General features: G+C 38.8%; 2 protein-coding genes and 1 long non-coding RNA gene across 3 annotated transcripts; 2 read left to right on the forward strand and 1 right to left on the reverse strand.

Annotated features, from left to right (window-relative positions):
- Positions 1–187: 187 nt before the first annotated feature.
- On the forward strand, positions 188–11,998 carry zranb2 (zinc finger, RAN-binding domain containing 2). The gene is made up of 10 exons (XM_088599145.1): positions 188–305; positions 1,963–2,015; positions 5,012–5,120; positions 6,368–6,450; positions 6,883–6,959; positions 8,263–8,418; positions 8,742–8,908; positions 9,580–9,666; positions 10,221–10,385; positions 10,688–11,998. Exons 1-10 carry the CDS (start codon positions 238–240, stop codon positions 10,752–10,754), a joined length of 1,032 nt encoding a protein of 343 aa, XP_088455271.1. The 5' UTR covers positions 188–237; the 3' UTR covers positions 10,755–11,998.
- LOC148652436 (uncharacterized) lies at positions 9,893–27,237 on the reverse strand. Its single transcript, XR_015925320.1, has 3 exons — positions 24,403–27,237; positions 10,657–24,338; positions 9,893–10,339 (listed from the first exon to the last, which is right to left on the reverse strand). It is a non-coding gene; the product is annotated as an uncharacterized LOC148652436 (long non-coding RNA).
- ptger3 (prostaglandin E receptor 3 (subtype EP3)) lies at positions 14,495–19,947 on the forward strand. The gene is made up of 2 exons (XM_088599144.1): positions 14,495–15,394; positions 19,473–19,947. The coding sequence occupies exons 1-2, from the start codon at positions 14,495–14,497 to the stop codon at positions 19,779–19,781; spliced, it is 1,209 nt and encodes a 402-aa protein (XP_088455270.1). The 3' UTR covers positions 19,782–19,947.
- Positions 27,238–27,398: the final 161 nt, after the last annotated feature.

Below are 27,398 nucleotides of genomic sequence, written 5' to 3' on the forward strand. Positions count from 1 at the left end.
GCGCGAAACCTTGATCTAAGAAGCTACCCATTAAGCCCCCTCTTCAACTGTCTTCGTAAGTGCCTGTGGTTTATGTAATAGTCACGGAAAATGTTTTCAGAAGCTTTAAATTATTTGCTGGATTTACATATATCCGTATGTAATTTTGCATGTCGTGTCTGAAGCTAATTTCACACAACTAATTTGCGTGTACATGTTTTATAATTCAGTTCAATCCGGACCTTAAAAGCCAGCTAAATGGAGCCCAAGATGTCGGGAAAGAGCTTTCGCGTGAGCGATGGTGACTGGATTTGCCCAGATAAAAAGTGAGCGTTTAAATAAAATTGATGTAAATGTATGTTTTTAAAGACGCCTTACAAGTGCGTTATTTTCAGCATGAGCGGGTTTAAGTTTTTAATAATTCAGAGGGAAAAAAACGGAAAGGGTTTCGCAGGCTTGACTACGTGACTCAGGCCGTAGGCCCGCACGACTGTGTGAAATGAATATTCTGTTAGTACTTTGCCTCATGCTACATGCTCATTTGGTATTATTCTCATACCATAACTTAATTACCAATTTTTGCAGCCCGTAGCAGGTGCACGACTAATTTTTAATTTGTGCATAATAACATACCGCTGCTACCCAACGTGTGGTCTTGGTTATGCGGACATTGCTTGTATAGTTTTCTTATCGTTTCTCTTAACAAAATCATAAAAAAGTATGATAAGTATCCGCCGTTGCCTCGATAGTAATCACAATCGGGGCTGAAATGTGAAAATCATTATTATTTGAATGCTGTGTTTAGTGATTAAAATTTATCGTCAGTAACATTATTGGAAGGCGTTAGATTAATCGTTATTTAAAAAAAAATGTGATGGTAACAAAGTCTTTGATTATAATCGCTCATTATGCACATAACGTCGGACAGACATGGAGTAGTCCGGCACCAGAATAATTCAAGTGCTTCTTGCTTTAAATATAGTGCATTCTGCTGATTTGGGCTTTACTGTACTGAAGACCAGGCTCTAGCACAAAGGGTGTTGGGGACGTCTTGTGTGCACCAACCACTAAATCTGTGGAACTTGAAGTGCTATCTTTTATCAATCTGTTTTTATTGAATATTGTAGTATCACTACTGGTTTTAGGTGGGTTGGTTTGTTGTACTTTTCTTTGTTTTCTCCTTTCAGGTTTATGTGTATCATGTGTGCTGTTGTCCCAAACCTTTTCTTAAAGCAATTATGAATAAGTTTGTATTACAGAAACCTGGAAGAAATTTAACATGGGCCTTTCCTTTAACAGAGTTAAAGACTGTATTAAGTCTGAAAATGTTTTGGCACTCAGTGTCAAGCAAATATTCAGTATAATATTTAAATAATATATTTGGTACACCCTTGCAATCTGTTAGTGATGATGTTTTTAATTTCGATTCATCTGAGCAAGAAGCAGCGACGTTTCTTGCATCTTGATCTTGCTGGCATAAGTATGGTACTCCCTATAATATCTGAGCTTAGTTAGTCCACTTGCAATCTCCAGGATCTCTCCAGGAGGAATCAGTTTTTCTAAAAATATAGATATAATTTCTTTGCTGAATCAGCACAGTGCAACAAGCAGTACATTTTGAGCAGAATTATTGAGCTGATTCCACTATAATTTCCCAACACTTCCTATGTCACAACATAGTATTCAAGATAAAATTTGCCATCTTTTGCTTGCGAAAACAATGCTTCATAACTTATATCCGTGCTTCATATGTAATTAATTATACATTATGTCAAAGCTTTTGAAAAGGATTACCTAGTACATCTTTGCCTTGCAGCAGAAGTTATTTTTTGTGTAATGAAAGTGGAAGCTGTCAAGGTTTGTGGTTCCAGTTTTAATGGATGCATTAAGATGCATTTGTTGAATGGATTCACCAATGAAACTAGGATTAGACATCAGTACAAATGTCAGGAAATTATAAAATACTGTTTTTGTTGTTTGAAGGTGTGGAAATGTGAACTTTGCTAGGAGAACAAACTGTAACAGATGTGGTAGAGGTAAGTTTTTTTTTTCTTTTTTCTTCTTAGGGAAACTCTTAATTGTCCCAACTAGGTGTGAATCCTTGAAGCATATCACTATAACATTTTAAAAATTAAATGAACAAGTGCCAGCATGACCTTATTAATTCGGGTGGGTAGCTGTGTCAGCATGCGTAGGGTGCAAAGGAACAAGTTATAGGTTTATTCCATGCTGAAAAAAAGAAGAAAGAGAACACAACGTTTCGGCCGTGGAGCCTTCTTCAGGTGTGAGAGAGACAGGGCAGTAGGCAAAGGTAAAGTAGCGGGAGAAAGCTGGGAGAGGGTGGTAGGGAAGTACCAAAGGAATGCGGTTATTAGGCTGTGGGTTCCTGATCGAGTTGATGGTCCGAGGGCTGGTTTTGGCTCGGATGAGGACCCTGTCAGTTACATGGGTGGGGTATCCTTTGTTAATGGGGGAAAAAAGGAGTGCATTTTGAGTGCTTGGTTCTGGAAATCCATGTCATTACTGCAGAGTCGTCGTAGCCTAACGAACTGTGAAAAAGGGAGAGAGTTTTTAGTCTATTTGGGGTGAAATGAGCTGTACAGGAGATAACTGTGTGAATCTGTGGGTTTGTAATAGACTGAAGTAGAGAGTCGGGGATTGTTAATAGATAGGTTTATGTCTAGAAACGGAAGAGTCGTGGAAGATATGTTAACTGTATATTTGAGGGACGGGTGGAATTTGGTGAAGTGATGCAGGAGGTGCTCTAACTGGTCATTAGAGCATGTGGCAGCACTGATGCAGTCATTGATGTATCGCTTGTAGAGGTCGGGGACAAAGCCAGTTTAGGAAGTGAAGAAGCTTTCTTCTCCCCAGCCAACCAAAATGTTGGCATAGCTGGGTCCCACTCTGGTGCCCATGGCAACTCTACTAACCTGCTGGTAAAAAAGGTTATTGAATAAGAAGGCATTGAGTGTGAGTACCAATTCTGCAAGGCGAACAAGCTGGGGAGATCCGCTGTGGGTGAATCGAGCACGGTGCGTTTGTCCAGCCAGTGTATGCTTTAAGGCTGTAAGACCATCATTGTGGGGAATGACGTTGTAGAGAGATGTGATATCCATTGTAAAAATGCCTGAAACTGGAAATTGTTAAAAAGTTGGAGTGTCCTTGATATATGAAGGGAGCCTTTAAACCAGCGGCCTCATCAGGCTGTCGAGAAAGGCCGAGATGTGAGTAGTCGGAGAGTTGTGTGCTGAGACGATGGGGAATCCAGGGGTGTCGGGTTTGTGGATTTTGGGGAGGAGGTAAACCTGGGGTTGTTCAACGATGAGCCGGTTCGCCTCCTGGGTGAGTTCCTTGCTGCTGATAAGAAGGGAGATGGTGGTAGTCAGTGGTAGGATCCTGTTTGAGAGGACGGTAAGCAGAAGTGTCGGTTAGTTGCCTGGAGGCTTCATTAATATAAAGGTCTTTTCGCCACACCACAACAGCGCCTCCTTTGTCCGCTGGTTTAATGACCAAATAGTATATGTTGTAATTGATTCCTGTAGTTTTTACTTTGTAAATACTGATGCAGTATATCATGTTGAATGAATGGATTTTGAAGGACACATTTGGTTACTTGTCAAAATCAAGAATGCATACCCTTACTATGATCTTTGACTCATGTCTTTCTTGTGCTATTAAGTTCCCATAAATCCTCTGCAAAATGTAAATATCTGTTACAAAATACAGTTCCCCACTACTTTTCGAGGCATAAGCACACATCAGAAGGAATGCACTTTCCTAATTTGAAAAGGGGAGCGTATTCTGTAAAAGTAGTTTTAGTAACAATTTCTTGGCTCTGTGTGGGAAACCTTGTGTGGGCAATTTAATATTTTAACCAGTGGTATGCAGTGATGTCATCAGGGATAAATTCAAGGGATTATCACTCTCATTCTCAGCTCTGGGAAAACTGTTTAAAACTGACAAATATCACTTAAAGGAAGTGATGCTTGCCAAATTGTTAATTGCTCAGTGAGCTTGATCTTCTTTTGCAGTCTGTGTAGTGTTTTTGGCACAGTTGCACTGCTTGATGTATCGACACTTATTTAACCTGTATGCCGTTTTTCTGCATGCATTGATGCTATTTGCTTAAGTTTTGTGTTTTTTTTTAATTATAAATATAGCACAGAATTTCATACACCGTGGTGAAACGGCTTTCAACCACCATAAAAATGCAGCAGATTAAAAGCCCTTTTTATTATGTGTGATTTGCTCTATCCCTATGACCTATAGTGTTAAATTAAGCTTTTTTAAAATTAACAGACAAGGTCTATGTTTCTGTTTTTTCAGAAAATGCACAAGACAGTATCACTAATTTGTCTGTTGCTGAAATCAGGGTGCTGAAATAAAAGTGAAAAGTGTCAAGTCTTGCTTCACAATTAATCTGTTATTGACAAATCCTTTTAAAGAGTTGGTGTAGCAATTACTTGACTGCGCGGTTTGTGTGACTATTGCACAGCAGAGTCACTTTGTTGTAGTGCTCTAACAGAGTAGTCAGTTATTTACTGGAAGCTATAAGACTTCAGGACCAAACATAAATTCATGATCTTTTTAAAGAGATGTATTGGGCGCTGGGAGAGTTTAGGCACTGTGCAGACCTTCCAGCTCTTCCAGCTCCCCTTTGTTCTTGTGCAAAACCTGCAAATGTTGTTGCAAAAACACGTTGGAAGGTTTAATTTATCACATAATGAGACCAATAAGGCAGGAATGAACTGCAGTAATGATCACCAAAATGTGAAACTGTGACAAAATTGTTTTATTGTCTGTTGTTTAACTGTGCTTGTGAGTGACTGTGATGAGGCTATCTAGTGCATTTTGGGGGTTTTCTGGTACGTGGCCATAGTTCGAGAAAAGATGAAGTGATATCATGAATTAACATGTAATGTTTGCAGTAGATGAGTAAATTGTTTCAATTTGGGTTTTTTTAGATGTAATGGAGTACATTTTTGCGGGGTTCATGTCTGTTCTTATCTTTTTATATTGTTTTTACCAGAAAAAACAACAGAAGCCAAAATGATGAAGGCAGGAGGCACAGAAATAGGGAAGACGCTTGCTGAAAAGAGTCGTGGTCTCTTCAGCGCTAACGACTGGCAGTGTAAAACGTAGGTGTTTCTCTACTGGAAGCATTTCTTTTCTTGATCTGTGATTGCCAAGGCAATAATTATTATTGAAATTATTTGGCACACTATAATGATTCATCAGGTGTGTAATTTAAATTTTTCATCAGGGATGTAATTTCTAAATTTATTGACCACTGTTTGTATGTACACATAATCTATGATTTACATGGATTCGACATAGAGTAAGTGTGGATACTGTAATATTCCCTGCTACAAACGTTGTACGTTTATAAAAATAAAACCATTTTGATTGTATTAGCCAGTTTACCTACATCCATAATAATATCTGACAGACCAATGTAAAGTATACTTGTATATATTGGTGTTGGTTGCATGAACTTTTTTTTAATATAGAAGGAATAAAAGCCTCCCATTAATCAGGTAATGTGAGCGTGTGAACTCAATACAGCAGAATTGTGCAATGTTAACATTGCTTCTCCCCACCAATATTCAATATTCATCTTCTTCTTGCTCACTGATAATGGAGACATCCCAGTGATCTTCAGTTATCTGGACATTATTTGCAGATCAGTTATTTATTGTATGAAAGTTTCTTTGCACACACTTACCTGTACTTACTCTACTTGAAAATCAAAGATTGGTTTTAAATCTTTTGATTCATATTCAAACAAGAGCTTTATCTCGTTATCATGCCAGATTCAATCCATTAGTCTGTGGCAAACAGAAAATGGCATGTGGGTAATTAAGCTGCCAATTAGAATTATAACTGTACATTATTGCTTTTTATTAGTGCTCCTCACTTGTTCAGTCTGTTTGAATCATCACTATTCAGTTTCAAGTCAGTTGTTCCCAGTTAGGCAAAGAGGACAGGTTGCATAACAGTAGTATTTATGCTTATCATTTATAATTAAGTCTTATGGATTTTATTGATAGGCCTATTTATTATATATATAGCATGTTCCTGTTTAGCCTATGTTTAAGAGATGTTAAGTGTTTTTAGTACATTACAATATACGTTTTCAATAACATTCTTGCATAAAGAGGCACCTTTTGGGCTACCAGTATGTTTTAGATATAATACTTTGCACTCAGTCATATGACCAACAGTGATTCAAGAATCAATGGAAAAAAATGAAGATTGTATTGATTCTAACAATCAGAAGGTTGATGAAGATGCTTTATTTTGGCATAACAACCATGTTGTCAGCACTGTATAAGAGAAACAAATGCTTATGTTTCACAGTCACCCTTCTGCTCTATTTTCCCAGTTGCGGTAATGTGAATTGGGCCCGAAGGTCAGAATGTAATATGTGTAACACTCCCAAATATGCTAAGCTGGAGGAAAGAACAGGTAAGGATCTCTTTTCAGTTTATAGCAGTGTCCTTTTTTATTTCAAGGAAAGCCCTGGCTGACCCCATCCTCACAATAAACATGATGTTTATTCTAGTAGTTTTTACTTCTTATGATACATTTTGTATAAAACAGGAGCTGTAAAGGCATTAACTTAAATGTAAAAGTTATGTGGTTGTTATAACTTCTTGACTGATTGCCCTTTTCACTTCATTAATGCGAGGTAGTATTTATAAAATGTTTTACATTGATTTCAACTTGTATTTATAAACGCTGTGAACATTACTGGTGTGGAATCAGTATGATTTATATACTGTCATTGCAAAAGCAAATTATTTTTTTTTTTCGTTTTCCTTAGTATCTTCTTTTCAAGGACCTATGTTGCTCCCAGAATTGTATTTGTAAACGCATCCTTTCTTTTTTGTGAAACAGGATATGGGGGAGGATTTAATGAGAGAGAGAATGTAGAGTATATTGAGCGTGAAGAATCTGATGGTGAATATGATGAGGTATGTATTTATAATATATATTACATGTTTATATGCACAATATTTTTCTGATTAGATTTTAGTTTATTTTCGCTTTATTTTGGTTAAGAAAGTGAGACTGCATTTACCAATAAAGAAAGTAAAATTCCTTATTTACGTGGGATTTTGAAGTTTTCTACTCTTCTGTTGTGTATTCGATTAAAATTAGCTTGTTTTTTGGGACGTTACAAAGTTAAAAAGCTTTATTGTGACCTTTTGTGTCTTAGCTTAATTTAAATTGGTGTCCACTACAGAATTCAATGTAATGTTTGTTTTCAGAAAGTGTTTACCAATTTGTTCCTAAAGAGTAACTTCCTTTGGGGACTTAAAAAGAGAGAACCTGGACAGAATTAGCATGTGTATTTGAAGTTAAAGGCATCTGATTTTTATTAGAGGTCAGGTAGGAAGTTACGTCCTTAATGGAAACCTGAAAAGGGGACATTAAGTTCCCATTTATTTCCCATATGAAATAGTGGAAATAGTAGCTAATGGGGACTGGGAGGAAGGAAATATTTCCTGGAGAATGTGAAGTACGACATATTTCTCCATAAGGATCAATGTATTTCAACGGTACTAGGGACCAGGTCAATATGATGTAAGGATACAATCAGTTACATTCACATTTTCTGTGTGTAAACAGAATGATTACTGTATTGATCTGTAAAGACGAGCACTCGAATGTAATTTAACCTTGTTTGAAATGTTTTAGAAACAATTATAATTTGAAAATTAACAATGAATGAGAGAGATTTTACGTGTGCTTTTAAGCTTGTGTGTGTGAAAGAGAGATTTTGTTTCTGAGAGAGATTAAGCTTGTTTGAATGCTGAATAGTTTTAAACCATTCTTATTCTTAAAATTTAAATTTAAAAATACACAAAGTTATAAAATAATACAGTAATATATATCAGTGATGATTTTTTATATTATATTTTGCAACAGTTTTACTAGATAGTTGCCATTTTTTTTCACCCTCTGTGTTTTTAGGGTGAAGTTGGTGGAATTTTTTTGTTGGTTGGTGGAGGGTAGAATTTTTATGTCCATGGTTGCAAAAAGTCAGCGGTGTAAAATTGAGGTTATGCTAAGCGGGAACCCCATGTACTACTCTAATTGAGCAAACGTTTTCTCACAGTGAGCGTTGTGTAAGATAGTGAACTCCAGCTCTGCTCATTCATTTTTTTTCTTTAAATGATTTTTCACACGGAAGGAGGGCCACTGTGGACTGCTGTCTGTCCATGTACTGCTTCTCGCATGTTCCATACTAAACTTCTTGCTTTAACCCAATAGTTTGGCCGTAAGAAGAAAAAATACCGTGGAAAGACCGTCGGGGCTACATCTATTCTAAAAGACAAGGAGAAGGAGCTAGCGGGGGAAGAGAATGATGAAGAAGATGAGGATGATGAAGACGACGAGGAGGGTGACCTTTCAAAATACAAACTTGATGTAAGAAGATAATTATTTTACTGTAAACTTTCCAAGACTTTCCTTCTGGAACCATCTCGTAGTTCTGTTCTGTATTGTATGCAGAGAATACATAGAATGCCAATATCATTAAATCTTTAGTTTTGTTTTCTCTACATTCTTAAACTATTTTGGAAAAGAGGTAGGATACAATGATTGTGCACAGTTTAGACTTCTGACGTTTGATTTAAGCCACCAGATCATCGAAGTGTTTCAAATGCTGGGCGGAAGCATTCATTGGTAAAAAGGCGTTTGGATGACACTTTGAAGATGTTGGTCTTATCCAGCGTTTTCTCTCTGTGCAGGATGATGAGGATGATGATGAGGATGATGACGAAGATGCAGACCTTTCCAAATACGACCTGGATGCCAGTGATGATGACGCAAAGCAGGAGGCGAAGAAGAACAGCCGCTCGGACTCCTCGCGGTCTTCCTCCCGTTCCTCTCGCTCCAGCTCGCGGTCCAGGTCCAGGTAAACGGGTACAGGTCAAGGGTAACTCCAGGCAAAATGTCAGTATCAGTTCAACTTTCTTTAAAATAACATTCCTCTTTAAATGCATTTCTTCTGCAGTAGTGAGAACACCAGTGCTCTGAGAAACTGCCGTAAAACTGTGCACCCAACGTCATTTGTGTGTTTGTATGTATGCTTAGAAATTATATTTGTGTCGGCACCCTTTTTGACAATGTAAAACTGAATTTACACTTTCCGACTCCAGTCTGCTGTGTTCTGGTCATTTTGTTTTCTGATACATTGGTAAAAAAACGCGAGTCTGAGTTCACGTTCACCTGTGGGATTCATTTTTCTGCTTTTAATGGGCCAGGCTGTGGGTGGTGTTATTACTGCTGGGTCAGAATATCACGTTTTCCAGTCGTTTTTCCAAACGGCAACTAGATTAATTTTGAATGTGTGGATTTTCATTCTTTGTATGAATGTTTTATCATAAATTTTTATTTTTATTTTCCATTTATTAAAAATGCTTTGGAATAACCGATTTAATGTCCATTTACAAAAGGATATAACACTTGAATTTGAGTGACTTGGTCTATTCTTATTTGCAGATATCTGGTATTCTCTGTGCCTTACACAGTGTAATTCACTTCTGCAGTGTGTTAAGTATTGGAAAGATGTTGTCCTTTTTTCAGGTCCCGATCACGAAGCTCCTCCAGCTCCAGATCAAGGACTCGCTCAAGTTCCAGAGATCGTGCGCGATCACGCAGGTCGAAATCCAGGTGAATTAGGTGACATGCTCTCCTCTAGCGAGAGTGTATGTGATGAGGCAAAGGCGGCGGAGAACTATTGCCGTCTTAAACCTTTGTGGAATGTGTACATAGACTGGCACCAGCGAAGCGAAAGCGGAAGAAAATCACCTTCAGTCTCCATTGTGACATTCTGACCAGAAGCTAGTGAAGGAACATCTCTAATTCCAATGACAGACTCATGGTTCACTCAAGATGATTCGAAGCTCATACTGCCAGATTTATTCCTGGAAGTTTGGACCTCTGTCTACCACAATTTTTTTTTAAATCAACCTCAAGTAACTTTTCACAGCAACCAGTGGTTTTTGCTTCAGACTTTACAAGTTAGGAAAACATTCATTTTACATGCTAGCTGTGAAAGAAATGCATCAAGGGATATATGCATTTTGCACAGAAAATACTGTTTTTTTTATTTCCTTCCTGATGTTGTTGTAAAGCTGTTTTGACTGAGCACTGGAAAGAGATAACAAACTATTTTCTTTCATACTAATCTGAATAAATCTGATTTATTCCCTTAACCTCCCAAGATCCAGCTCCAGGTCTCGCAAGGGGTCTTCATCTCCAAGGAAGAGATCTCGCTCGAGTTCTCCATCCTCATCCTCCCCTGAGAGAGGCAAGAAACGAAGCCGTTCCAGATCATCCTCATCTGGCGAGAGAAAAAAAAGACGTTCAAGATCTCGTTCGTCAGAAAGGTTTGGGTTTCTGTAGAATAAAATAGGTGTATGTTTTCCACACGATAGAAATGTCATATTGTGCAAACAGGTCAAAACGGAAAGATTAAACATCCCAAAAGGCATTGGCCAATGTTCGTTTGTTCTTTCAAACACCACTAAAAAGGGTTTTAAAAAATCTTTCATTTTACAGCATCATTTTTTAAATGGATATAAGAAATTAGAACAAAGGAAGTATGCTTTGAAATGTTTGTAATCAGCAGAGCTAGATCTGAACCTTCTCAGCACTCACAGGTTTCCACGGTTTCCTTTTGTCTTTTCAGACGGCGCGGATCATCCTCTGGATCCTCACACTCTGGCTCCCAGTCATCAAGTTCAAAAAAGAAATAAGTTCAAATCAACCATTTTTAAAACTGGTAGATTTAAGGCAAAAGTGCATGGTGTGTTTTAAAGATACAGGTGAACTATTGATTCTGTTTATAGCTAAACTGTCTTACCTGGCAGTATGTGCTGAATATTCTTTTTTGACTACATAAGTGGCATGTTTGTCCAGGCTTTCTTAGAAAAAACTGCTTGTTATGCTGTTATCCGTCTACTCAGTAATGTTTTAAGCCATATCCCACACACTTCTTTTTTAAGGATCCTGTTTTGCTTTGCTATCTTCTCATAGCTCCATATTTTTGTGTTACTAAAAGCATAGGGAAATAAAGCTAAACAGTACTTCTGTTAATATTTTGGTTTTCTCTGTGGCCTAAATTAAAGTGGCATGCATTCTGCCTATATGTTTAATAGTACCAATAAGAAATTTAACATTCAGTCTTTTAAATCGTTAGTAGCCAGAGTACTGCAATTTCAAAGTCACATGTCACAAAACACCAGGGCTATTGCATCTAAATTTCTGTGGTCTTTTGGTACTCTTAGTGACCAATTAGTAAATTATTCCACCTTTGGTCATCATTAAATTTAAATTCTGTGGAATTTTAACCTGGGAATCCATTTTCTGGAACTTTAGTCTTCATATTGTATGAGTTCTTAAAGGTAAGTATTTTTTATTTACTTTGAAATTTTGGCATTCAAGCAAATGAACTGTGAATCCCACTTTTGAATTTCGGGAGCCATCAAATAAAATAAAGCAACTCAGACTCTTATTAGTATTTAATAAACCTGGTATGTTTATGATTCTGAGACGCATTAAAAATGTGACAAATGGTATGGGTCCCAGAGGTTTTGTTGCATTTTTAATACTGCTCAGAGTATTTTCTTCTTTTTCCCTGGAAATAAGTAATAGGACTGTGAATATTAAATGTAATTCCAAATAAAATGTAGTACAGCTAATATTGAGTAAGTGCAGTCTCTATTTTAACTTGGTACTTTTTTGTTCTTTGATTTCCACCAAGGTCTAATTTAGTGGGCCAGAAGGCTTTCTGTAACGTGAGGCCATTTAATTTGGTTGGTTTACCCCTATATTTTGTAACTGCAGTCACTGTATTTTGTGTTTGGGTAATGCTAAATTGCAGATGTCTTTTTTTTTTTAATGACGGCAGTAATAGAATATGAATTAACTTAGTTTTTCAGTTCATCGAATTAAAGTGGAATTGTAAGCAAAATGTAAATAAAATCTGTCAGCAATCGTGCTTTGTGCTTTTCTTGCCTTTAAGTTGTTATGTGGCACTGCTATGCCTCCGTGATGTTTTAAACAGAATCTGTGGGTTTCTTTCTTAACTTTGGTTTATTGAGTGAAAAGTGCAGACATTCCATTCTGAGGCCACTCTCACAAGAGGCCTTTGGAGCAAAAATGAAAAGGAGCTACTGTGTTGCTTCAGTTTCGCAAACCACAGGCAGTGGGTGATGTGATAAGGCCCAGTTAGACATGCCATAACATGGCTTCAGGACCTACAGTAGGTAGTGCCATCACTCTTCCCCATTTGGTAATGATTACATTTTGATACCATACAGAACTAGGCAAGTTTTTACCCAATAATCATGACTTTTTTTCTAGGATGAGGTTTTAGCAAAGTGAGTATGTATTAATGTTGATTAGAAGTGCCTGTGGAAAGACTTTGGAAGTTTGTGAATACCACACGCATACAAGATAAACACAAACATTTGTGTTAGTATCGAAGAACAGCTAGGGTGATTATTTTAAGCAAGTATTCACTTTAAAATCATCCAGGGTAAGCGGCCTTTTAATATTTACTGATCGGTAGAGAGCTGACATCTAGTGGAAATAAGTTTTAAAAAAACTTAACACTGGATCAGCCCATTACCGTAGTTAAGGTGTTTGCGGTTAATAACATACTAATGCCACCTTCTGCCTTATTCAAGACGGCAACATCTTCACATTGTGGATGTTATCAGACCTGGTCTGCAGTGTTACTATTGATGTCAAAGTGTCTACAGTAGGCCTTCCTGGGATTTGGTTATACATCCGTGTTCATCTCATTCACGTCGATGGATTTCTTGAGAAAATTTCTTCCCTTTTCCTTTGAGAACCAAGAAGGAAAGTGATGTGAGCAAATGTCCTGCTGTACTTGCCCGTGATCGTTAAGGTCTAATTTCCTTCTTGGAAAGAAATCGCTGTTTTTGAAGTTCCCATCAGAAGTGAATTGATGTGCTTTTTAGTTGGAGCAGGACAACTGACTACAGAATGTCCTCCTGGCCTTTTATCCCCCTCTCTCAAATGTTAGAATCTTCTTAAGACTCTGCACATAACTAGTGCTTTCCCTGACCTGAACCTGCTCCTGTACGAATCGTTTGGTTCGCATCTTGAATGGACTAGAATGGCACGGTGTTGGGTCCCTGGGTTCCATTTTGGAAGTGGGGTGCTATCTGTGTGGAGTTGGTATGTTCTCCCAGTGTTTCTGTGTGTGTTCTCCCAGTGTTTCTGTGTGTTTTTCTCCTGCACTCCAAATCATACTGGTAGGTTAATTGGTTTCCCTGTGTGGGGCCAGAAAAAAAGCTGTGTGGTCTGCAATGGACTTTTCCTTATCATGCCAAGGGATAGAGAGAGATAGAGATAATACTTTATTAATCCGGTAGGGAAATTGATGTGATGCTTGCTCGGATAGACTCTGCCTCCCTCATGACTTTGAATTGGAAGAAGCGATTAAAAGATGGACTATTGAACGTGGAAGAACGCGTTTATGCTTACATGTGTCTATTTTCTTTGTCCGTTAAGATCGTCTTCCTGTAATTTCTAATCTAAAAGCTTGGTAGGGTTAACTGTTTTCTATTCCACTTCGTTTTTATAATTATAATAATCTTTGATATAACAAATGTTAGGTTAAAACGACAAAACATTTTTTTTAAAACAGACTAATGGAGATGCAATTTCATCCGTCCTTGATTCAATTTTATTAACTGATCTGTCATACCAAACATTAACTCAAGGTGGCACCTGATTGTTTTTTATTTACACTGGAGGCCTTTAGAGTTGCAAGTTAAAAACCCACGTTATAAACCACCAAAAGGCACTACAATCTATGGAAAATCGCAAGGAAAACAAGCTGCGAAGATAAATTATTGCTGTTTCGAGTTGTATGCGTTTCGTGAATTAAATGAGTTTAACATTACTATTCTCTGGCCAGAAAGTTAAAAATTGACATCGGAAATTACGTTTTTTTTGTATGGTTAAGAGAACAGAAGCTCCTCTTTTGGTGGTGGTAGCTGTTGGGTACTGGTATTGCTTTTTAAACCGTAAATGCGTAATTCTTTTGACCTAGGAAACACACTTGAGATCTCATTATCGTATACTCTCCAGTCTGTCTTTTTGAATAAAGCGATAATGGCGAGCAGGTGTGTTAACCATGTCTTCTACCTGTTTCAATGCTTACGTTCCGGTTACTGAATTTCTGCAGTTTACGGCCAACATCACCAAAACCAAATTACGTGATCAAACCGATTAAAGAGACTGAATGGGCTCTCGTTTCTAGCTTTTCTTATTTTAATAATTCAGGTTGGCTGAGACGTAGGGGAAATTAATTGTAGCACATTCTGTTACTTACAGTAGGTCAGCGCAGTATCACAATGACTTCAGATGGACCCGCCTCCTTGTGGTTATAAGGATCTCCAATCCAGAGGTGCAGTGCGTGTTCGTGCAGAAAGTTCAATGAATTTGCTATGCGTCGCCTATGGGAGCAGCTACCTGTGTCTGCCGCTGCATGTGCTGTAAAACCATGACTTCTGACGGCTGTGATTCTGTCGACACCTTGGGAAATTCTTCGTCGGGTGCGATGTGGGACCCCAACATCTCAAAGACTATGCGTGAAGTAAACGGCAGTAAAAATCCCGAATGCGGGTCGGTTTCGGTCGCGTTCCCCATAACTATGATGATAACGGGAATGGTTGGCAATTCACTGGCTATCATGCTGGTTTACATTTCTTACCGCAAGAGAGAAAACAAGAAAAAAAAGTCGTTCCTTCTTTGCATAGGGTCCTTGGCACTGACCGATCTTTTTGGGCAACTTCTGACGAGCCCCATTGTCATATCTGTGTACAGGGCAGATCTCAAATGGTACCGCGTCGACCCGTCTGGAAGATTGTGCGCTTTCTTTGGGGTATGCATGACAATGTTTGGGCTCTGTCCACTTTTTTTAGCCAGCGCTATGGCAGTTGAAAGGACGTTGGCCATTACCAGTCCGCATTGGTACTCGAATAACATGAAAACAAGCTTTACAAAGTTGGCATTAGCTTTTATTTGGTGCAGCGTGTTTCTCTTCGCTCTTCTGCCCATCGCGGGAGTCGGACAGTATACTTTGCAGTGGCCGGGTACCTGGTGCTTCATCAGCACAGGCGACAGTAATGTTGCGGGCAACACGTTTTTTTCTATCACGTTTGCGGTTCTTGGGATTTTCTCGTTGATTGTGACTTTCTCCTGCAACGTGGTCACCATCAAAGCATTAGTGTCCCGGTGCAAAACCAAGCCAGCCTCGTCTCAGTCAGGCAAGCAATGGGAGAGATTAACTGTGGAAACTGTTATCCAGTTGATGGGGATTATGTGCGTGCTGTTCACCTGCTGGTCCCCTTTACTGGTAAGTAGAACTCACTTTCATTACAAGTTTACAATTCTGTGGGCAGTTATATCAATGCGTTTCTATAGATACAAAGCGTTTCTAAAGTGGATTGTTTTCTTCAAATCCAATCTTTTTTCCCCCACAGATAATCTGAGCATGGCCATTACATTAGTAACATTTACATTGGCCTTAGAGGCAGCTTTTTACAAGACAAAGGCATATTAGAAACAAGCGAGTACCGCTTTTATTTAACAAAACATTTAGTGAAAACCCTCTAAAGTTGTGCAGAGGCAGCTACACAGTATTTCACCTCATGCCATTAACAGAGAATTGCAGACTTTTCTCAAACATTAAAGCTTAATTACAAAAAAATGTGGCAAAATACATTTTAAATGGAAATGGGGTATTGTTACTGTACATACTATCTTTACTTTAAATGGAAAGGAAGCTTTTTTCTCTCAGATGAAATCCATTATTCACCTTCCCAAGCTAGAAAAGTTGCCAAACCACCAAACCACCCGTGGAAGTGGTGAACGATGCATTTCTGTCCCACACACCACCAAGCTCATCACAACCTGAAATTAAGGCATTCCTTCTTGAAGAATGTGGTGGGAGTAAGTTGCAAGTATATAGAGATACTAAGAAATACATCCAGCTCCTTTCGTTTTAAGTAAAACTGAGAACAGGAGCCCCTTCTTTACCCAAAGAGTTGTGGGAGTGTGGGACAAGCTACCCAGCCATGTTGCTGAAACTGACATACTGGTTTCTTTACAGAAATGACAGGACGAGATCCTGAGATCAATTAGCTACAAACTACCAAAGAGGCTACATGCTGTCATTTGTAAATGTTCTTAAAGCTGATTTTGCTGCTCACAGACCAGCAATATATTCTTTCTGTGTTTTGAATATTTTGAACTAGCGAGCGTTTAAGACAACATATACAGTACTAACAGGATTTGTAAACCACCTCCGCATCTCCGAACTTGATAGGACTTTTACTATAATCTCTAGTCTTTGAAATCAGTTTGCCTGATGTTGTGTAGGATGCATTTATAGGTGTAACTCAAGCTAAAAAAATATAAAATGTAGCTCCACAGAAAAATTACAACAAATTATTATGGGTATTTTTTTACAATTCTAAAGATAGTATAACCAAAAATTGGATAAATGCTTCCCTTCAGATAAATCAATGTTCCTTAATTACTGGTCTGACTTCAAAGGTTGATGTGTTAAATTGACTGTGCCTCAAAAAAACATATCGTTTGAGTACTCATGCTACTCATTTTGATTAATTGATCATTCATGACTGACTGTGATGCACTTGGGTGACTTTGCCAGTTGCAAGAATAGAAAACAGCAGGAAGGAGCTAATATTAAGAGTAACGCTCATAGTAAGAGTAATGCTTTCTTTACCTGTATTTTGGAGGCTGGACTAAAGCACCTCAGGTGGACTTGCCAACAATTGAGCCAAGTCCCCCTGGGGGAAGAATCAAGCTTTTGTTTATACCACCCAGATGCATGTCAGTGAGCGTGGCGCCAGTCTGTGGAAGGAATGATCATTCCATGTGAAGATCGGAGTGTAATGGTCAGGACAGGAGTGTCTCATCATTACAGAACTCCACTTGTAGTGATTGATGGCTTCCTGACTGCTACATTAATCAAGTCCTGGGATTTCGTTTTTGTAGCCTCTCTGTGGTCATATCCATAGTATGTCCATATGTCCTCGTGCTGCTTGTGTAGCAACATCCTTGTAACAAGATGAGCAAGTGATATTAGCCCAATTGAACATTTTTAGTCTGAACTGGGATGTTATGTGGCTTCTAAGGCTCAGAGACCAGTGAATCAACACATAATTTTGGGCTGTACAACAGGAATAGTACAGAATCCCATTAGGCAGTATCTGTAACCTGATGCAAAGCATACTGTACATTGCAGATGTGCAGCTTGTGAAGCCACACACACTGCTAGCCTGTGGTTTTCAAAATAGACCTCCTGTCGATCAACGCCGAAGATGACAAATACTAATCTGTATAACTAAATTGTTTAGATCACATCCATTAAATAAAATCAGCAGTACTAAGTAATCAGCTGTAATTTAAATTAAATGTACAAATCAGCCTTAAATAAAATCAGCAGTATTAAGTAGTTCATATGCAATCATTTTCTTGGCTTTTACTTTGTGATTTTGTTGCAGTTATAAGTGATGTGTTTCTTTTTTATTCAGTATATAAACTAGATTGTTAGAGGTATGAATTTTAACTTACAGATTACGTACTAATGCATACAGGAGTATTCATATGCAGTTTTTTTATATGTTGGCTAACAGACAAGTGCCAAATCCATCATGCAATTTCACCAGTGAAATGCTTGGGGGGTCAGCATTTGAGTGAAAAACAACTTGACATACATCAAAGCTCACAAGACAACAGAGTGATTGATTGAAATGTGACATGACAGAACATTGCAGGTGAAGGACAGGGAGGTTCACCATTAAGGAGACAAAAAGATAAAGTACTCTGTTTTTTCCTATCACAATGACAGGGATCTCACAGAAGACGGTCTTTGATTGTATTTCTTTCTTGAGTATTCATTGATGGCTCTACTGCAGCTGACTAAATGAATTCAGTATTGTTTTTGCTTTCACATCCTCACCATTAGGTTAATTGCCTTCTGTGAGCTGTATAGAATTTCTGTGCGTGTCTTTCATGCAGCAAGGTTCTGCATCTATTTTCCTGAGTAAATACAATCAACACAGGTTTTGGCTTTGTCCAGCTTCTCAAAAGTTATTGGTGAAAAAAATGCTTTTTGTAGACTGGTGCAGTCCAGCAGCCCTTATGATCATGCATTTTGAATGCAATATAAAAGCAGTGAAGATTTTTAAATAAATTATTAGGTGTTGGCTGAATCAAATACCATACACAGGTTCCCTGGAGAGGAGCAGACAAACACTCATCTAGTGTTCACACACCATGCCAACAGAGCCATGGGACACTGTAGGCTAAAAGCAAGTAAGTAGATTGATTTTGTTAATCAATTAATTTCAAACACTCGAACTGTGCTCTGGGTACAGTTTTCAACAGAGATAATTTAACGCACAAAGGGAGAACCTTTTATATGTGTGTGATAGTGGTATAATGTGTTGATGTGAGGTTAATTTTTAATAAGTACCTGTGACCTAATGTTTTGCTTGTGTTATTGTTGGATACTATGTGCTTCCAGAAAATCCCTTTCTATTCAGTTTCAACCTCGTTTTTTTTCTTTATCGCTTAGAGTTGTATTTGCAAAAGGATTGAGTCATTTTCACTGAACTGCCACTCAGATTGGAAATAAAAAGATTAAAATATAAGCAAAACATTTAGTTCTGAAGTCAATATAAACAACTGCTTACACAGTGCTATTGATTTAAAATGTGGTTAAAAGCCTAATTTTAAAAGCTTAATGACTTGTTTTTTTTCCCTTCAAGTGCACCACATGTGATGATAAAATTTCACTTAATCCTTAAAAAGGTGACAAGATAAATTACTATTGGGTACTGCATCCTATTCAAAATATCACTTTAAATGGATATAAAGGTTTTAAGTAAAATTTAAATGGAATTGTAACTCAAACTCCATAGGCCAGATGGTAGTTTTTAGAAAACAAACAGGTCAAGACTTAATGTAATAGATTTGATTTCAACTAGTTGTATCAATTCTATAAATAGGTATTTGAACTGAAACCAAATTTAGAACAAGATTTTTACTTATGATTAGTATTAGTAACACTGTTTTTGTGTGCAGGTGTAAAATCATAAAACCGCATTACAAATGTGTAGTCTGTAAAGGAACAAGTATTCCATGCTGGAAAGAGAAGAGAGAAAACACAACGTTTCAGCTGTGAAGCCTTCTTCAGATGTGAAGGCTTCACAGCTGAAACGTCGTGTTTTCTCTCTTCTCTTTTCAGCATGGAATAAACCTATTACTTGTTCCTTTGTAAATTACGCATGCTGACGCAGCTACCCACCTGAACTACGTATAAATGTGTATTCCACTTCTGAAAAAGAGGCCTTTCTATGTTTTTTCAGGATTTTAATTGTTGTTAATTGTTTTTTTCTTAGATACTGATGCTGAAAATGATCTCGACCCACACCTCCTCGCACCAGTGCAAGACAGCAGCCTTCAGCTTGTCACCCAGTGCAGAAATCCAAGCGGTTTGCAATTTCTATCTCACCGCCATACGTCTGGCATCTCTGAACCAGATTCTGGACCCTTGGGTTTACTTACTGTTGAGGGAAATACTTTTCAGAAAATTCTGCCAAGTTGCCAACGCTGTCTCAAGCTGCTCCATAGATGGACCGAAGGAGACCCAGGCAGCTCTCGATGCCTTGAACAAGCAAGCTGTGGATACCAGCCTGAGGCAGACATGATGAGGTGACGTGATGGGACTGCGTTTGCCAGCAGTGTTTTAACAAAGCTTGACAAAACAAAAACGTGTTCTGTTTAGACTTTTAAAAAATAGGATAAGTCCTTCTTCTAATGTGCACCGAAAAGAAGTTCCATGTAATGATTGAATTAAACGCAGTAATGAATCCAGATCTTCACGCCTACCTGGGGGAAGAGCAGACTCCCCATGCCTACCTAGAGGATGAGTTGACTCAGCTCTTTCTCAGGGGATTCATAATATTTACTCAAGCGTATTTTCTGCTTGGTGGCTCAATCAAGCCTTACAAACATTATCATCTGATGCTGCAGATTGGTGCTTGAAGATATTGTGCCAAAGAAGGTCCTCGCCTTTATTTATTGTTGTTGAGTGTTGGTTTGATCCTCTGACTGTCTTTGAAAGAATAAGACATCTCTGGCAAACCACCTCATGAAGTAACTAAGCCTTCAGTGTGCGGTTCAAGTATGCAGGAATATTGTGTCAAATGTTCTTGTTTTGTCTGAAAATGACACAAAAAGGTGGAAAACAGTAAACCATTAACATTACACCTGTTATTTAACCTTTCCTTTAAAAGTATTTGTTTTGTACTGTACATTCCCAGTTTGGAATTGCCAAAAGTTTTATCCACTCAGCTTACAGTCGAAAGTTGTGTTCCTGTGTCCTTGCTCCTTCTTCATGCCCTCCTCTCCGTGCCATTCGCCATGGTTATGGCACTTTACCCGTCTCTCTTGTGTGCCTGGAAAGAGCGCCTCTTAACTCCCTGACATGACTGAGAGTTTTCAAGTGCCTGCCAAGTCATGGAAGTCGCTGTGGCACCAAAAGACGAAGACGCCCTCTCTAATGTTGTGCAGCTCTGGACCTGATGCTCTCTAGGGAGTTTCCTGCTCATTGCTGGCTAATGAAATGCCGCATGGCTGCATCAGTGATGTCTAGACCATAGGACTCAGTCTGCACTTTAAGTAAGCACCTTTAATGGTTGAGCAAGTCAGGAGCCTGCTTATCTAATTCAAGATTCAAGGTTTATTTACTTACCATATACAACAAGTGTATTGGAATGCTTACTCATTTGGCTGTACCCAGTAACGTTAGAGAAAAGAAACAAATAGGCACAAATGACAAACAGACATGGACAATAAATTTAGACAATAGACGTTAGAATACAGGCAACAGGACATAGTGCAAATAGTGCACTTGAGATGTACCGGGAAAAAAAACAGTAAAAATTGTCTATCCAAATGCTTAATTGTTCTCCTAACTTTGTTCCAGGATGCTTTGCTTGAATTTCTGTGCTGGGGGTATTATAAATTGAAGGTCTCCTGGTGTGTGATGGGCAATCCTTACATTGTTAATATTCTCAGTCTTGAAAAACAACAGACCAAATGTTTGGCTGCAGTTCAAAAGATACAGAGCAAATGGATGTTTAAGAGCACAGTCAACAGTGGGCTCACAGGAAGTAAATTTGAAACTTTTCACTTCTGCTTTTGTCAGGCAAATGAACATTATCAGATGTTACAGCCATTTGACATCAACTACATTAGAGGGCAGTACAGAATTTTAGTATTTAATATAATTACATTTTGAATAGAATATAAACATGCATAATGTCGAAGAAAAGTCTTCACTCGGGTTAGGTATGGTCAAGCCGAGTCCCTTTATACACGCGCATGGGGAGGATATAATCATGCAGATCTGTGAGTAACCTCTCCACCGAGATGATAAATGCAATGAGTTTTATACAGCAAATTAACACAGGAAAGCTCATTCTAAGTTTCCATATTGAGTTGTTTTTCTCTCTACAAACATTTATTTGTAATTGACATCATTCTTCTTAAGAAGCAGTTCTACCTTGCATACAGACAAAAGGAAGTATATAAATAAAAGGTGTGAAATGAGCTAGACACCCTGCAGTTGTACCATTAATATCAAAATGTCAAATAATATGCTTGCAATTGTTCTTTCATACTGTTGCTGGGTAAAAAGCATTTTTTAAAGCCAACTAGTCACTATCTTGTACACTTAAAAAAAAGGTAAATGCTAAAATTCTTCCTCATTCCCCCCTTTTGTCCTTTTAAGGACAACTACACTCTTTAACACACATTTCCAAAAATGCTTTATCTTCATCTTCACTTTCATAAGGTTGCAGCAGAGTTGGAGATATTCGGACAGGCTTAAGATTAGTTACTTTGATAAGACATACAGTAGTGAGCATAGTTTTTTAAACACAGAACTAACAATCATGGTAACCAAAATCACAAACCCATAGAAAATATACTGCACTAGGGTAGCACCCTTGGGTCCAAATAAATTCTTCATCCAACTACAAATTCCCAAATCATCAGGATTATAGTTAAGATATTTCTTCTCAGCCAGGTTGTTGATATGTTCACAATCATCTGGAATATAGGTGCAACACTCAGAGCCTATCACAGCACACATACCGCCCTGGGCAGCCAAAAGGTAGTCCAGTGCCATATGATTCTGCATTGCAACAGTCCTCAGTGCCACCAATTCCACATTTATTGATTGAAGACCTTTGGTCGTCTCACTTGCCAATCTCTCCAATGAATCAGCCTTATTTATACTGTAGCTTCAAGGACCAGCTTTGCCCCTCCATATGGCGAAAAGGCAATAGCAAAGAACCTTTTAGTTTCCATGATCTTCTTTTTCTGGCAAACAGGCTTAGACTGGAAGGGGCTTTTTCTGTAACCTGATATGGGGCACCACATCCTAAATAACATGATCTCGACCATCCCTCAGGCAGCCAGTGCTCCCCGCAAATCCAAAAAGTACCGTGTAGGGATGGCTGAGGTGTGGATTCTTTAAAGCTAGTTAGCATAAAGGTCTTATTGTCACCAGGACCATATCGAAATGTGACTTCTCTACTTGTTATTGAGGCATCCTCTTTCTCACTCATTACATTCTTCGTGAAATTAAATCGACAGCTGGAATTTCCTAAAACTCGTGTGCCTTTAGTTCTTACAGCACGGGTAGACTGGAGCCCAGCATAATCTTAGGGGGTTTAAAAGATAGGTCAACAGCTGGGTAATAACTCTTAGAAAAATCTACACATTGTCCCCCTGCCTCAGCTGTGCCATTTTGCAGAACAATTCTAACTGAAGTTGTAAAATTTCTCTTTGTTCCGTTCCTGCCAAACATCTTATGAACAAACAAACCACAATAACCATTTGCATCTAGGGGAATCACTCCCAAGGGTAACCCCCCTACAGCAGTTTTTTTTTGGACACCGCTGTGCAAACCCAGCACGAACTCTGATTCTCTCTGCTCGCATACAAATGTGACAGAGCTAAAAATGTATTTATGCCGTTCACTCCCTTATCATGGGTGTGCAGTTTCTTTTCAGTCTGTACTTAATTCACGTTCCGCCCATCGTCTTCTTCTGGGCCTCTACTCCTGGCCTGCGATGTTCCCGGTGGCACAGGACTGGTGTCATCTGCTTCAGGGCCTCCTGATCTGGCCAGTGGTGGTTCCCAAGTCAGGGAACAGTTTAATGTGCTATTATTTGCATTCCTGGTACGGGCCTTCCCACCTAGGTTGCAGTGTGTTCTTTCGTCGGTGATCCTTGATGTAGAGAAAATCACCCGGCTGGAAGGAGTGACAGTCTTCGGTTGTTGGTTCAGCCTGCGCTGCTTGCACCTGCGAATTAAAAGCCTTGACAGCTCGATTTAGACCAATGCAAAAGGACAATATTGCATCATCCATTTGATGAATATCCATTTCCTTCAATGTTCAGGGAGGAGATACTGGCAGCCTCATAGGCCTGCCCATGGGGACCTCATGTGGCGAGAGTCCAGTTCTTCTGTTCGTGGATGACCACATGTCCATCAATGCAATGGGCAGTGCATCAGGCCATTTAAAGCCAGTTTGTTTGCAAATTTTAGCGAATTTGTTTTTCAGGATTCTATTTTGTCTCTCCATTGCTCCTGCAGACTGAGGGTGATATGGGCAGTGTAGGTGCTGTGTTATTTGTAAGGCCTTACACATTTCTTTCATGATTTATCCAGTGAGATGAGTTCCTCGGTCTCTAGAAGTCATCCCTGGGTTCCCAAATCTACACACCACATCTCTCATTAAAAGTTTTACAACACTAGTGGCATCAGCTTTTCTGCAAGGGTAGGCCTCAGCCCATTTAAAAAAAACATATCCACAATCACTAACACATTTTCGTACCCACAACAATTCGGCATCTGTACAAAATCAATATGTATACAGTATGTACAAAAGGTCACCATGGTGGAGGATGTGCAGAGGTAGCAACTTTTGGACCCTTTCCAGGGTTATGCTGCTGACAAATTACAAATTGTTTTCTCAGCTGTTCTGCTACACTGGTGAATCCAGGGGCAAACCATTGAGTTTGCACTGTCTGACACATCCCCCCTTTGCCCATATGGCCCACACCGTGCGCCAGGCGGGCAAACCATGGGAGTAGAGAACGTGGTGCCACCACGCGGCAGTCGTGGGAGACCCACAGTCCCTTAGCAGTATTATAACAGCAACCAGAGCCCACCCAAGACTCCCGTTCCCTCTCATCAGTAGCTGCCTGCAGAGCAGCCATGCCACTTAAGGAAGGAGTCTGAGTGCGCTCCAACAAAACACTTTCTGATCTTCCTGTGTGTGCCTCGCACTTCACGACTGCAGTAGAAGCTGGTGAGAGTATAGCAGTCAGCAGATTTGAAATTAGACTTGTATGCTAGATAAGGGTGTCATTTGAAGTAAGAAACCCTTGTTCTTTCCACAGAGTGCCAAAATCGTGCCCTACGTCATAAGCATATAATGTGTCTGTAAAGATATTAAAAGATTTTTCTTTTTCTAAGCAACATGCATGGGTAGGAACAAACAATTCAGCTTGTTGAGCAGAGCACGAGGGTGGCACTTTAGCAGCTTTAACAACAGATCAAAGAGTCATCAGAATTTAATCACAAAAACAAAACACAAGCTAATTTAACATGATAAATACGACACAAGAGCGAATCAGTAAGGACATACAGTAATTATTTAGTGTGAGCTATCAATGGTCTCAATACTTTTCCTATAATAGATACAGGACAATTTCAACAAGGGTTGTCTCTTTACATGACTCACAACAAAGGCAGACAGGTTAATAAAGGGAAGTTGGCAGTGAGTCTCAAAGTCAGTCTACACTGTCTAAACAGCCTATATATAGCATATATCCTATATATGTTTCCATACATAGGATATATGTTGCTGCAGAAAAAAACATCTGCTCACAGCAGTCAGACACAGAGAGCATCTGAGAGCATACTAGCAAAGAGAAGCCTAGCACTTTAAAATCTCATCTAGAGCTATGGGGCTTGATGATCATGTCCTCAAAGAGCTATAACTGTTTAACTGAACCAAATACTGATCAAGTCAGTCATTAAGGAAATTATTTTCATTCACACCGCCTCATCAAAGCCACCTTCATCATTTGGGTCATGTATCGGCCAATCTGCCTCCTCCTTTTTAGAGGACGTTGGAAAACTTTAGGACCAATATGATCTAGCAACAAGGTTATGTCACTGTAATTAGGTTTATGACAATCAATAACAAGGCTTAACTTTCTTTTAAATTCTTTACGATCATCAGGCACTTTTGGAAAAGACTTGAGTAATGCAAATAATTCACTAGGAGACGAAGGTCGATGTACATATGCTGGAGTTCCTTCTGGACCTGGAAAAGCACACATTGGCATTTCACGAACAAAGCCACTTGCCCCTGAAAACCCAGAACCCAGTGGGTGTTCTCCCACTGCACCAGGTACCGGTCCTCTGTCTGATTGTGCAGGTGGAAGTTGCTGCAATTGTTGAATTTGACAGTGCCCCGTTTGTGAGCGCATGTTTGCAGATGGAGGATCAATTACAACTCCCCATTTGCCAACAGAATAGACTGGTGGAGGTGCACTGGGAGAAGCCTGTGGAGGTGGACGATATGGTTTATAATAGTGAGGGTTCCAGTCATCATGATCGTGCTCAAAGGAAAAAGACTCTGGCTCCGGACCTCTTTCTAATTTCGGTGGAGACTTTCTTTCTAGTACGCATGGCCATGACTTTAGCTGCAGCTTGCTGTTCTTTATTTTCAAGACTAGCCTTTTTTTAAGCTTTCCATCATTTCTGTGATTCCTCTTTCCATGACATAAGTTTTCCAATTCACTTTCTTTCCTTTCTTCTCCTTCTCTTCTAACTTTCCCCTTAAACTTTCTATTTTATCGATGTCATATATCCCATCTTCAGGAAACCTCTTTTTCCTAATTCCACTTTCCCCTGTCCATTCTGACCACTTACAAAGATCCTTCATAGTTATGGCCCCCTAATTATCATATATAAATCATGTGCAAGTTCCCTTTTGAGGTACTGGCACATTTTGAGAGCTCTGATTATTTCCCATATTTACTAAGAAACTGCCTATATTATTTAAACAGCAGAGGGTTAGTGATCCAAATACATTTGTCTCCTACACAAATGTTAATAAGTTCCTTATAAGTAATACACGTAGTTCAAAATATAATTCTGCAGTTTTCTTCTCTATTTTTTTTGTATACTTACACTTATATTCTACTATATGCAAAAATCTATTATTATCCCTGGCGCCTCTTTCGGTTGATAAATATTTTCCCTTACACTTATTACTCTAGCTTCAAAGTTCATGAACGTAATTAAAAAAAATTCTCTGCCGGGACTCTAACCCGGACTTTGTGTGACTCGAACCCACCTATTCCTGCTGGGACTCGAACCCACCAATTCCTTAAGAGTCCACCTGACCACACAATAAAACTCGGATCACGTACCCTGTTGAATTGGGAAAATTCCTTCTACGATCAAGCGACAACAGCAACCACTCAGGGAATTTCAAAAGGCTCCCTTACCTCTTATGGTGTGCACTGTGGTCTGTTGTTGCTCACTCGTTAGGAAAAATTCCCTCTCCACAGGGGTTTGTGATCCTGTTCGTGACGCCAAGAAATTGTCTAAGAAAAGTCTTCACTCAGGTTAGGTGTGGTCAAGCAGAGTCCCTTTATACATGCTCATGGGGAGGATATAATCATGCAGATCTGAGAGCAGCCTCTCATACAGATCTGTGAATAACCTCTCCACCGAGATGATAAATGCAATGAGTTTTATACAGCAAATTCACACAGGAAAGCTTATAACAATAACAATATTAGGAGTTGTTTTTCTCTCTAAAAACATTTCTTTGTAATTGACCACATTCTTCTTAAGAAGCAGTTCTACCTTGCATACAGACAAAAGGAAGTATATAAATAAAAGGTGTGAAATGAGCTAGACATCCTGCAGTTGTACCATTAATATCAAAATGTCAAATAATATGCTTGCAATTGTTCTTTCATACTGTTGCTGGGTAAAAAGCATTTTTTAAAGCCAACTAGTCACTATCTTATACACTTAAAAAAAGGTAAATGCTAAAATTCTTCCTCAATAATTAGACTTAATGAAAATACTTTAAATATTAATAATAATGTGGATATTCAATTGACATTTCTGAAATTAATGAAATTAAGTTTATGAAGAAGTAAAATGTCTCATAATACTTTTCAAAGTATTTTATGCATTCTAAGCTTCAAGTCATGTGT

Source organism: Lepisosteus platostomus, chromosome 11 (assembly GCF_059453375.1).
Source record: "Lepisosteus platostomus isolate fLepPlt1 chromosome 11, fLepPlt1.hap1, whole genome shotgun sequence".
Taxonomy (NCBI): Eukaryota; Metazoa; Chordata; class Actinopteri; order Semionotiformes; family Lepisosteidae; genus Lepisosteus; species Lepisosteus platostomus.

Bases quoted from the DNA above. Each gene is read 5' to 3' on its own strand.
- ptger3 (XM_088599144.1), top strand. From the start codon at position 14,495: ATGGGAGCAGCTACCTGTGTCTGCCGCTGCATGTGCTGTAAAACCATG. The intron at 15,395-19,472 runs GTAAGTAGAACT...TTTTTTTCTTAG, and splicing joins CCTGCTGGTCCCCTTTACTG to ATACTGATGCTGAAAATGAT.
- zranb2 (XM_088599145.1), top strand. From the start codon at position 238: ATGGAGCCCAAGATGTCGGGAAAGAGCTTTCGCGTGAGCGATGGTGAC. The intron at 2,016-5,011 runs GTAAGTTTTTTT...TGTTTTTACCAG, and splicing joins CTGTAACAGATGTGGTAGAG to AAAAAACAACAGAAGCCAAA. The intron at 8,909-9,579 runs GTAAACGGGTAC...TCCTTTTTTCAG, and splicing joins AGCTCGCGGTCCAGGTCCAG to GTCCCGATCACGAAGCTCCT.